The sequence below is a fragment of the Amborella trichopoda genome, chromosome 13, assembly GCF_054954075.1.
Source record: "Amborella trichopoda isolate Santa Cruz 75 chromosome 13, AtrichopodaSantaCruz75HAP2 v2.0, whole genome shotgun sequence".
In the NCBI taxonomy this organism is placed as follows: domain Eukaryota; kingdom Viridiplantae; phylum Streptophyta; class Magnoliopsida; order Amborellales; family Amborellaceae; genus Amborella; species Amborella trichopoda.
Window position 1 is genome coordinate 46620057 of NC_142348.1, and position 11976 is coordinate 46632032.

Consider the following 11976-nt stretch of genomic DNA (forward strand, 5'->3'; position numbering starts at 1 on the left):
GAGCAAGGGAGGTCCTGTAGATATTAGGACCGGGCTAGGGCCAAGCTTGACCCAACCCAGGCTCGCCCATTGCCAGCCCTAGTTTATAACCTATGTATTTTGTCCAATTTTAATAAAAAGAATTGCTTTACTATTGGAAAAGAAAATTACATGAGAATGAAGGAAACTTTCACCCTGTGTCACTGCATGTTCCTGCTATGTGAAGCATAGTTTTTTCTTTAGCTAAAGTTAACTAGGACCACGTGAAACACATTTTTCGGGTTGAGTAATCAAACTGTATGTAAAATAATCTTACATTATTTTACTTTTTTACTGCTTTGTGTTATTATTTTTCATTTGTAATATAAATGTGGAATATCATCTCACAATGCAAAATGGTCCTATATATAGATTGTTTTGGATGCGTGGTGGATACCATCGAACGGCTGTAATTTTTATACCAAAGTATAAAATGTGTAATATTATATTACATATTTTATACTTTGGTATAAAAATGTGTAATATAAAAATATGGAGCTCGTTGACACCATCGAACGGCTTGGAATTGGCTACCTCTTCGAGGACCGCATCAAAATGGCCCTTGATACCATTTACACTAATAACATCGGAGGGTCCTCACGCAACGATCTACATGCTGCGGCCCTTCGCTTTCGATTGCTGAGGGAGCATGGATACAATGTTTCTGCAGGTACACCCCACTCTCTCCCCCGTCCCAACCGTGCTTTTTATGTTTGCAAAGCATGACCTGTAGCGTGTTAAAATAAAAGAGAAAAGGGAAAATTTCATTCGCAGTCCTAATTCCCCCTCTCATTTCAGGGTAGACCCTCTTGCCTTTTTACTTTTAAATGGCATAAGAAAACCACTATCAATTTCAACGAACCTCCTATCTCATATCTCCTTGTTTTATTCACTTTTGAATATATAAGTTAGTCTCAATAAACTATTTTATACCATCTTAACTCAGAAACCCTTTTTACCATGCTTCTGCCCCTTTCAACCGATCAGATCTCCCACTCTCTCATTTCACCACAGTGAGCTCTCTCTCTCCACTATGACAAGGGCTCTCTCTCTCTTAATTCACACACTATGCTAACCCTAACGATATACCTCTCTCTCTCCCTGATTTCTACACCAAGTTATCTGAATCTCTTTCTCTATCTAAGGGCCAATCCCCCAAACTCTTAAATCTTTCTTTGTTTAATGCACTATGACCTATATTTCTTTCTCTAACCTTGTGTTTAAAGAGATAAACGAATTGGCTGCAAAATTTAGATAGAGACTTACATGTAAGAGGGGGTGCGAGAGAGACTAATATGAGAGAGAGAGAGTGTCCTCAACGTGATGAATTGAGGGAGTGAGAGATATAATGCATTGAGGGGTTGAAAAGGGGAAAAGCATAAATTTTTTTTTTTTGAACGAGATGAATTGAGAGTGAGAGATAAAATGGGGTTGAAAGGGAAAAAAATGACAAAAATATTTTTTGGGTTGAAGTGATATAAAATAGTTTGTTGGGGGCTAACTTTTATATTAAAAAATGAATAAAAGGGGATATGAGAGATGAGGGGGTATGTTGAAATTTTAGGGGTTTATTTATTTTGCTTGAAAGGAAAAAGGGAGGAGGATCTATCGTGAAATGCAATGAGCAATTAAGGTTTCATACAAAATTTTCTCAAAGGGAAACTTATCAAATTATACTTACGATTTGAATTATTTAACATCTTATCGATTAGTTTTTATCTAATCTTAAATTGCCCATTACTCGTTTGATCAAATATCAAATAGCCCATAAAATGACGTATCAAAGTGGCATTTGAAATTTGTTGAATATGGTAATCACCAGTGGCTAAAATGTTAAATAGTTCAAAGTTTAAGTGTAGTTTGATAAATTTCTCTAACTAGCCGTTGACAAATATAGTATGTCACTCATTACAAAAGAAACAATTTTCACGTTTTTTTATTGGGAGAAAGGTTGGAGTGGAAGCGACATATTACATTGATTTTTACAAAGGGGAAGAAGAAAGGAATCCAATTTTGCTTGAACTTGCAAATACTTCAAAGCATCTTAGATTATGTGCAAAGAACAAGTATCATTGATTTTGGAGTGTTATGATTTAAGTTTCACAAGTTGCCCATATTCAAGGTTGGGAAACTTAGCAAGCAGTGATATTTCAGAAAATTTGCCGACTTAAGTGGCTTGAGCCAAATTATAATAACACTATGATTTTTCAGGGTTAGCAATACAAAACAATCATGATATTATTGTGATTTGCTATTGTCCAAATTATCAAATTACCCCTGCTTCTTTAGAGTTATCAATCCTCAAGACAGAACAACTTGGTTATTATTTAATATATTATGTGAGGAGGTACCTGATTTAAATGAAACTTAAAAAGTAAAGCTGCTAACACTAAAAGGGGTTATGATTTTGTAAGATGATTTGACCATTTACCTTATATTTTGCAAAGAAAATATAAGTCTATATGAATTCTAATACTAGATCTCTGTGGAACAATTTTTCTTTCATTCAGTTTTTTAAGTCTTTTAAGATTAGTTATGTAGATCTTTGACTGATTTCTTTTTGAATTTTTGATAATTTCGTAAGGCCCAAAATTCATAAGAGTCTATCATGAATTTCATTTATTGAAAAATTTCAAACTAACAGTTGCCACAAAGTGGTATAGAGAAATTTTTACTTCAATTATTGATTAAAAAATATGGACTGTCGCATTGTGAATAACAAGTATTTATCAACAGGTGGTGGAGAGACACAGGGTTTAGTGAGAAACTTCCTTTTGCTAGGGAGCGCATCTTGGAGTGTTTCATGTATCACTCCCTCTCAAATAAATGGCGTGGAAATCACATTTCAATGTTTCTCTACATGCATGGGGTCTAAACTAGCATCCTTCTAATATCATAACATTCCTCCCTTGTCATAGTTTAGATTTTACAAAAGGGAATTTAGATCCACAATTTCTTAGAACGGTGTTACAAACATCTCAAGGCAATGATGTAAGTGAGCAAATCATCCATGAAATGTCATAAAATAATGGGTTAAGCCAGCAAATCCCTCAATAAAATGGAAGACAGAGCCAGGCAATATGGCTCTTTTATTTAACTGCTTACTCCTATGTCATTGAATCAACAGATGGGACCTCAAAGCCATGGAGTCACTTCCTGAATACATGAAAATATGTTACATGGGCTTGTACAATACTGTGAATCAAATGGCCTATGATAGTCTAAAGGAACAAGGCTGTTGTATCATAGCACCCCTCAGCAAGGCGGTATGCATTTCCTATTAACTTGGTCTCAGTATCCTTATAGTTTTATATGACTTACTTTTGTGAAATAACTAATGCATATATTTCTCTTGTTATAGTGGGCTGGCACATGCAAGGCATACTTGAAAGAAGCAAAGTGGTTTCACAGTGGGTACAAACCAACTCTAGAAGAGTACTTAAGCAATGCCTATACGTCAATTTCGGGGCCACTTATTCTGTTTGCCGGTTATTTTCTCTCCAGAGAGAAAATTACACAAGAAGTTGTTGATTGTTTAGAACAAGTTCCAAGGATTGTCCGGTGTTCTTCTATGATTTTACGACTTACCAATGATATGGGAACTAGTACAGTATGTGCACTACATTTGGTTTAAAATTTCAATTGAGTGTTATTTGATTTTATTAACTAAAGTAAAGAAAATGATACTAATAAACTGCATAAATTTTCTCATGCACATTTGAAACTCATTTTTATCTTAGAATTGAGAACGTACATTGCTATTGTGCATGAAGGATGAACAAGAAAGAGGAGATGTACTTAAATCGATACAATGCTACATGCAAGAGACTGGTGCATCAGAGGAACAAGCGCGGGAGCACATTAGGGATTCAATCAATGATATATGGAAGCATCTTCATCAAGAATGCCTTACTCCATCTCCACTGCCAAAGACCTTCATCAAGGATGTTTTAAATATTGCGAGGTCCTTCGAATTCATGCACCAATATGGAGTTGGCTTTGGTGCTATTGTTCGTACAACACTTGATCACTTCAACTCTTTGCTCTTCCAACCAATTGGCGTTGATGTTTAGGATCTATTTTCCTTTCTTGGATCTAAAGTCATGGTTGTTCTTCCATTTCATTAATATTGATGTTTATATTGATGGATTGATGCTAGATACTCCTAAGTGTATACTAAGAAGTTGAACTTCTATAACTCATGATGTCGTGTTAGCATCTTCAAATACTGAATAGTGACTTCTTAATGCACCCAAATGGATCACAACTTTGGATGGTTGGTGTTTTTTAATTTTTAATTTTTTCTTATTTATAATCCGGTGGGGAAGACATGCCCCATCCTTTTTGTTTTTGTTTTTTTTTCAAATAGTCTAGGAGTTAGTTTTTCGAATGTGTTAATGGGGTGACCCGTTTTTTCAAATAATTCAAGAGAGTTATTTGAAGGTGTTAAGGGGGGTAGTGTCAATGAAAATAGAAATTACAATAGAGTGACTAGGGTGTGGGGGTGTCACCACTACAACCCCAACCCCCTTTCTCGGGCAATTGGTGTTGTTTCTAAGTACTCTAGTCAATTGATGCTTAGTGTGTTGATTCCTTGGAATGGATGGTTCAAGATCAGGAGTCACCCTGTTCTAATTATTGGGCTAGAACTATGTGACATATTGTTATCAAAACTATCACCCTTGTTTCTCATTTCTTCCCAATATCAGTATTTTAAAGTCTTTTGTTATTCTCTAGCGGTAGGGGAGGTAATGGACCCAGATCCGACCTAGGACCCGACGGGTAGACCCGACCTAGGTTTGGGTATGGATTCAAAATTTAGACTCAGCAGGTTAGGTTTGGGTCCAAATCTTGGACCCAAACACTATTCAGGTTTGGTTCCGCGCCGATCTAGTCTGGTTCTGGGTCTGGGTTCCTAATTATATTTTCAGATCTTAATTTATGAAATGTATTGAAATATATTTAAATACTTAGATATTTTACTTTTTGGGTCGGATCTGGTCTGATCCAGGTCCAGATCTCACATTATATTTTTTGGTTTGGGTCTGGGTCCGGACCGTTGCCACCCCTATCTCCCATAATACCCTTTCAGCGTTAGCAGACCTAGGTTGTCGCATTGTAAAAAAATGTTAAAAGCCATCATTATTTCTGGCAAAAAAGAAAAAAGAAAAAAACAAAGCAAGGAATCTGTAACCCTGAAATCAAAGAGCGATGATGTTCATTTTGGGCTACTCTCTCCACCTCTAGCCACTTCTTTCTCCCTAGCAAAACATTTTTGCAATAATTTTCTCTACAAAACCGAATCCTGCAACACCTAGAACATAAATGTTAAATCTAGATGACAAAAGCTCCGGCCACTTTTCTTGTGAAATATATACATATTGTTAATAAATACTAGAAAAAACTTTTTCCAAAACTTGTTGCTTGTTGTATGGGGAAGCTATTTAAACCCGATTAATATTTGGCAAATACAGTATAAGAAATAAATCATGAAATACACACTACAAGAATATAAAGATTTACGTAGTTCACCCAAGAGGGCTATATCCATAGGCACGACAAACAGAAATCCACTATACCAATGAAAGTTACATAAAAAATTATGGAACAAACATCAACAAAAAAATCCAAATCGAGCAAACCTTGTTAAACCTACTCTCCCAAATGGCACCATGCCGATCTCTCATCTCTATTCCAGACCACTGTCTAGGAAGAGAATAATTTTGAGAGCAAACAGGGGAAACAACTCAAAATTTTCATGGAGACCGATTCTCTACAAGAAACCAATCTCTCACTCTACGGGAGTCTTCAGGAGGCATCATCAATGATTCTCTTCATAGGAAGTTATCTTATGCACAAGAGGCTTTATCTTCGTCTCATATCCAATGTTTTTCTTCATAGGAACCAATCTTCTCTCTAAAAAGAAATGACATCTTATGCACAAGAGACTTTATTTTCGTCTCTCTCTAGAGGAACCACCACTTCCATATGGTAACCCAAATAAGGCACACTAATTCTCTGCACTTTCATCCCATATGTATAAGATTATAAGTCCATAATAAATAGAAAAATTCCTATTGATGCTACATATATCTCAAAATAACGAGATAAATCCAATAGTACTAATCTTTTTGGATTTCTATTTTCTTTAAGAAACTTATTAATATAAATCTCAATCTCATATGGGAATATCTCAATACCACATAATATAGATCAATCACAATCAATCCCACAAAATATAAGATTTCCTTATATGTGTGATTTTAGATAGCACGAAATCCAACAATCTCCACCTTGATATCAAAATCACCTGCTCACCATGCCAACATCTATTGGAAAAAATTTATATATGTACTTTGATATCAAAATCACCTGCTCACCATGCTAACATCCATTGGATAGCTTTATAAATTCATCATATTTTGCCAAATAAATTCCTCCATTATTATTGTTGAAAATAATGTTTGCCATCCAATCCAACATTGCTCCCATAGCTATTGCAATGATTGCTAAAATCAAATATAACCCGGCTAGAAACCTACCCAGAAAAGGCCTTGCCCTAATCAGGGTGGTTTTGGGTTTAAAAATAGTGGTTTTTGCACCATAAGGAAATGGTTTCAGGTCTGAAAACACCGACCGGTACTGGCATCATAAAGTTATGGAGAACTATAGCATAACTTTTATGTAAGGACACAATTTGATAAATGAGTCACCTCTTAAAAATTTATTTTTGAGATGGAATTTTGGACTTAATTTTTAAAGATATGTCATCTCTAATATGGAGATCATGAATATAAAAAAATAAATGAATTTTAAAACTTAGAAACAATAATTTTATTAAAGAAATATTTGGACCGTTAGTTTCAATTGTTTTTAGATGGACCACCTATTTGCATCCATCTTTAAGATGTATGCTTTACACTTAGGATGGCATATTGTAGAAATGCGGTTCAACCCGCATGAAACAATTTTCCATTATGTAATTTCCAGTGTTATTAGAGGTTAACAAACTACCTAATCGATAAGAGGTATAATGCAATTAAAATTGATACTACCGTCGATCTAGAAATCTGGACCAAATTTTCAAAAGATAGCGGAAATACAAGTAATAATTTAAAGGAAAAAGTTTAATAAGATGTCAACCGCATAATATTGAAGACAGGTATAAACCATAAATCCTTTAGAAGAGAGTGTTCAGATGTAGGAAAACCCTCCAATTGATCATCTCGACCTTGAGATGTATAAATATAAAGAGAAAAAAAATTGAAAGCCTAAATATAATGTATTTTTTAACAAGTTATTTGAACCATCTACTTTCAAGATTTTCAAGTGTTTATGGATTTGCTTGATCTATATCATTTTTTTAATTTAAATTTCATAACTACAGATAAAAAGAGATTCCCAGGCCTTAACCAGGTTTCCAATGGGAGAACTACATCTCAAAGCAAAATTTAGAGGTCCACGCCTTTACAAGGTTTCCAACAGGAGAACTACATCTCCGGGCAAAATTTAGAGGTCTACTTCTATAGTGTAACAAGGGTGCCTTATATAAACCTCACCCTAATTTAAAATTATAAAATACATTACAAAAAAAAGTGCCAAATATAGTTCAGGACCGGTGGAAAAAAACTACTCTTACCGACAAAACCAATCAAATATGGAAAACGTTTACATAAGGGTGAGGCCCTGAACAATCAAATTAAGGTCCACCTTAAAAATAACTAGAAGAGATTGTTTCAATTCCCAAAAATCCCTAAATCAATCATCTCAATCTTAAGATATATGGACATGAAAAGAAATGGATTTTATTTCTTGAAAATAGTGCATTTTGTAATGCATTTTTTGGACAGTCCATTTTCAAGATTTTCAAGTGATTATATATCTGTTTGATCTACACTATTTTTTAAGTTTTAAGTTTTATAATTAGAAATGGATTTTAATTCTTGAAAATAGTGCATCTTGTAATGCATTTCTGTATTGTTGATTTTCAAGTGCTCATAGATCTGCTTGATCTGCACTATTTTTTAAGCTTTAAGATTTATAATTAGGTATGAAAATAGATTTTCAGGCCGTCATAAACATTTCCAATAATGACACAACATATTTCAACAATATTTGAAGGTGTGTTATAATTTGATTCCATTTGCCAAACATGGATATTCATTTCATTTTATGTTCATCTTCTTTCTTTTATGGAACTTCGACGCTGATGTCTCTGAACAATAGAAATATGTTTGGGGCATTTTTATTTTTTTGGTTTTCTACTACTATTTTTTAAAATTTTTGGTCTAGAAAATGAACAAAAAAAAAACTAGAAATGAAAAAAACAATCAAAATTAAAAAAAAAAAAATAGAGACAAATTTTTTTTTGAGTTTTATTATTATTATTTACTTTTCTATTATTTTCACTTTGAATGGTTTAAAAAAATAAAAAAAATTCAAAGAACAAAGATTTTGAACTTTTATTTTTGTATCTTCGTTGTAAATTTGAGTTATTGTATTTTTTATGAGTATTTTTTTATTCTTTTAATGTTATTTTTGCTTATAATATTTTTGAAATTTTTTTATTTTTTTAAATTATTCTACGTTTTTTATTTTTCTCAATTTACTATTTTATTATTTTTTAAAAAAAGTACTATTTTCGTTAATTATATAATTTCTTAGACCGGTCCAATGTGTGAACCGATATGGTTCAGCTAGTCCAACCGAACCAATGCCTTCACTTATGCAATCACCGGTGTGGACCTAACAACATTGGCAGGTCCTGACCCAAGTTCTTGTTTCAAACCACTTGTTAGCCGTGTACCTAGAACAACTTGCAAAGGTCGGGTGTGGATTTCTTATATATATCATAATCCAAAGCCAATCAAGCGCACATTTGTATTGAGTTTGAAGCCCCATTTGGGCCCTAGTTTTAGAGAGTTAAAGCTGATGTAAATTGAAGCTTTGGATCTCATTTTTCCATCAAATCAATAAGTAAAGCCTTATGACTGAACCACATTAAATTCTTGTATTTTGTGAGGTACATGCTATTGTATTTCATGTTTTTTATTTATTTATTTCATATTCGGAAGCACAATAGCTATTAATGTAATACACCCTTGATGTATTTTTACCACCATAACATGCATCTCCATCTATCCTGGGTATTCACCAGAGAGGAGAATAAAGCAAGGAATAATGTGTACTTTTTGGCCATCTTGGCCGGTCGGTCCTCTGAAACAAATGCATTTAGGGGGTGAATTGTACACGTTGTAAGTTTTTTATATGCTTTTACTTATGATTGGGAAAAATAAAACTTAAAAATTGATATACTTAGAAAAAACATATAAAACTGCCTTAAAAGCATTTGTTTCCACCGTCACTCATTGGGGAATCAAATTGGTTTGAATTAGAATAATAGTAATAATAATAACAACAACTCTATAGTTGTTTCTTATTTTACTGAATTATTTTTATTATTATTTATTTTGATTGTCTCTAATTTATTTATTTATGTGACTCTTCTCTCTTGTTATTTTCCAAATGGATTATGTCTCTTTTAATCTCTATTATTTTTTTATTTTATAAATTACTTTTATCTTTTAAGGAAGGATCATTTATAATAAATGCAAAATAATTTTTTATTTTTGATTCCAATGTTAAATGATGTATGGATTTGTTTTCATCTCAATTTTGTCCTTCATATGTATTTGAATTATAATTGTTATATTTTAGATTTTTTATAACTATTTGAACAGTACATTAGTATTATAATTACAGTGTTATATTTTTTACAAAAAAATTGATTAAGGATATATAATAGTTAATTTCTTTTTTTTTTTTTGGGGGATACTTGAGTAATACTTATTTTTTAATTATGTATTTTGATCCCATCTTCTCTAGCTATCTCTCACTATTTTTCATTTGCACTATGTCTCTCTTGATTCCTCTATTAAAGATAGCATTAAAACTTTTTAATCTCCCTCTATTTTATCACAACTAGCATATTTAAAAATTAATTATTTTTTGAGGGGCATTTTTATTTCATTGCAGTTGTACTACTTTGCCATTCTCAGGATCCTTTAGGGTTTTCTAAATGTTTGTTTACCATTATTTCCCTATCCTAATATTTATGTATTTGATAATATTGGTCTAAAAAGGGTTAGGACATTAAATTTTCAATTAAAAAAAAAATGGTTTGTGGTTGGTAAGGCATAAAACTTTGCCGATTTGAAATGTGTTATCTACTTATGCGAAGATGATGGACACCTGACCTAAATGAACCTAAGGTTACTTTTTGATTCCCATCAAATGGCCAATAAGAAGGAAAAACATATAAAAACACGTGCAATGTGTGTAATTCACACCATAAATGCATCCGTTTCGTTGTTTTCACTTCCACATTGTTAGACATGAGGGACCCGGATTTTGAGTATTCACCAAAAAAGACAATAAAGATTATTGTCGTCTGGGCTGGTGGGTCCTCAATGAAACGAATGTGTTTATTGCGTGAATTGTACATATTGCACGTTTTTTTATATGCTTCACCAGCTTAATAGAACCCGTTTCCTTAACCTAGGTTTGAGACAGGTTAAAAAAAAATTTAAGATCCTCATCCTTACACCAATATTTTCAAATATATAGATGTTATGATATAAAATATAATGGAGCAGTATATCCGGACGTTTATTTTCACACCTTGGAGCCACACCCTTTATCAAATACATTTAGCTCCGACAATACTACCCACGAATTAGAGGGAGAAAATTTTTCAAATTTTAGGTTTTAGAGATAGAAAATATCTTAAATTTTTAGAGAGAGAGACAAAATTATCTTAAAATTTTTAGAGAGAGAAACAATCTCAAATTTTTAGATTTAGAGAGAGAGTATCTTACGAATATGGAAAGAGAAACTATATCAAATTTTCGAGAAAGAAAATACCAAAAATTTTTTTACAAAAACTTGAAAATTTTTAATTTTTTTAGAGAGAGAAAAGGTTTTAAATTGTAAGTTTTAGAGAGAGAAAAAGTACTTTAAAATTTTAGAGAGAGAGAGATTATATCAATTTTTAGAGAGAAACTATTTTAAAATTTTTATAGATAAATCATCTTAAATTTTAAATTTTAGAAATAGAAAATATATTGAAATTTTAGAGAGGAGAAACTATTTCTAATTTCAGGGTCCATTTGTTTGCTAGAAGATAAATGTTCCTTAGAAAAAAAAAAGGACTTCTTTATTGGGAAGTGGAAAATTTCCTTCTAGAAAGTTTAAAGAAATTTTGAATACCTTTTGATAACTAGCTGAAATGTTGAAGTACTGGGTACCTGGATTTGATAACAAATATATATTACTAACATAAATATAATTAGAAATTTACAATATATACAACCTAATATAACGTTTAATATATATATATATATATATATATATATATATATATATATATATATATATATATATATATATATATATATATATATATATATATTAATTAATGTATATTTGTATTACATATAATATCCATTTTAACAATTGTAACTAACGATTCAAGTGCTGGTTTAATATAATTATTATTTTTACCTTTCAAAATTTATTTATTTATTTCTATTCATGATCTCCATGTAAAAAATATATATTCGATAAAATTTAAAATCAAATTATATTTGAAAAATATATTTATTGCCAAGCCCGCATTTCTACAATATGCTGGCCGGCCACATGCTAACTGCGTCCATATATAATATATAATATACAAACATATATTAATAATATAAATATAAACATCTAATATAATATATAATATTTATATAAAATATAATATATATATATATATATATATATATATATATATATATATATAATGTAATAAAAATTACACTAATAAAATAAAACGCACCCTTATAGAGAGAAACTACTTAGAAACTTTTAAAGAGAGAAACTAGCTCAAAATTTAGAGAGAGAGAGAAACTATCTCAA

At 31.7% G+C, this 11976-nt stretch overlaps 1 protein-coding gene across 1 annotated transcript; it reads left to right on the plus strand.

Moving 5' to 3' along the window:
* Positions 1 to 558: 558 nt before the first annotated feature.
* Positions 559 to 4265, plus strand: LOC148779274 ((-)-alpha-terpineol synthase-like). The gene is made up of 5 exons (XM_088856628.1): positions 559 to 688; positions 2755 to 2887; positions 3137 to 3284; positions 3380 to 3628; positions 3792 to 4265. The coding sequence occupies exons 1-5, from the start codon at positions 574 to 576 to the stop codon at positions 4089 to 4091; spliced, it is 945 nt and encodes a 314-aa protein (XP_088712754.1). The 5' UTR covers positions 559 to 573; the 3' UTR covers positions 4092 to 4265.
* Positions 4266 to 11976: the final 7711 nt, after the last annotated feature.

Bases quoted from the DNA above. Each gene is read 5' to 3' on its own strand.
- LOC148779274 (XM_088856628.1), top strand. From the start codon at position 574: ATGGCCCTTGATACCATTTACACTAATAACATCGGAGGGTCCTCACGC. The intron at 689-2,754 runs GTACACCCCACT...ATTTATCAACAG, and splicing joins TGGATACAATGTTTCTGCAG to GTGGTGGAGAGACACAGGGT. The intron at 2,888-3,136 runs GTCTAAACTAGC...CCTATGTCATTG, and splicing joins TGTTTCTCTACATGCATGGG to AATCAACAGATGGGACCTCA.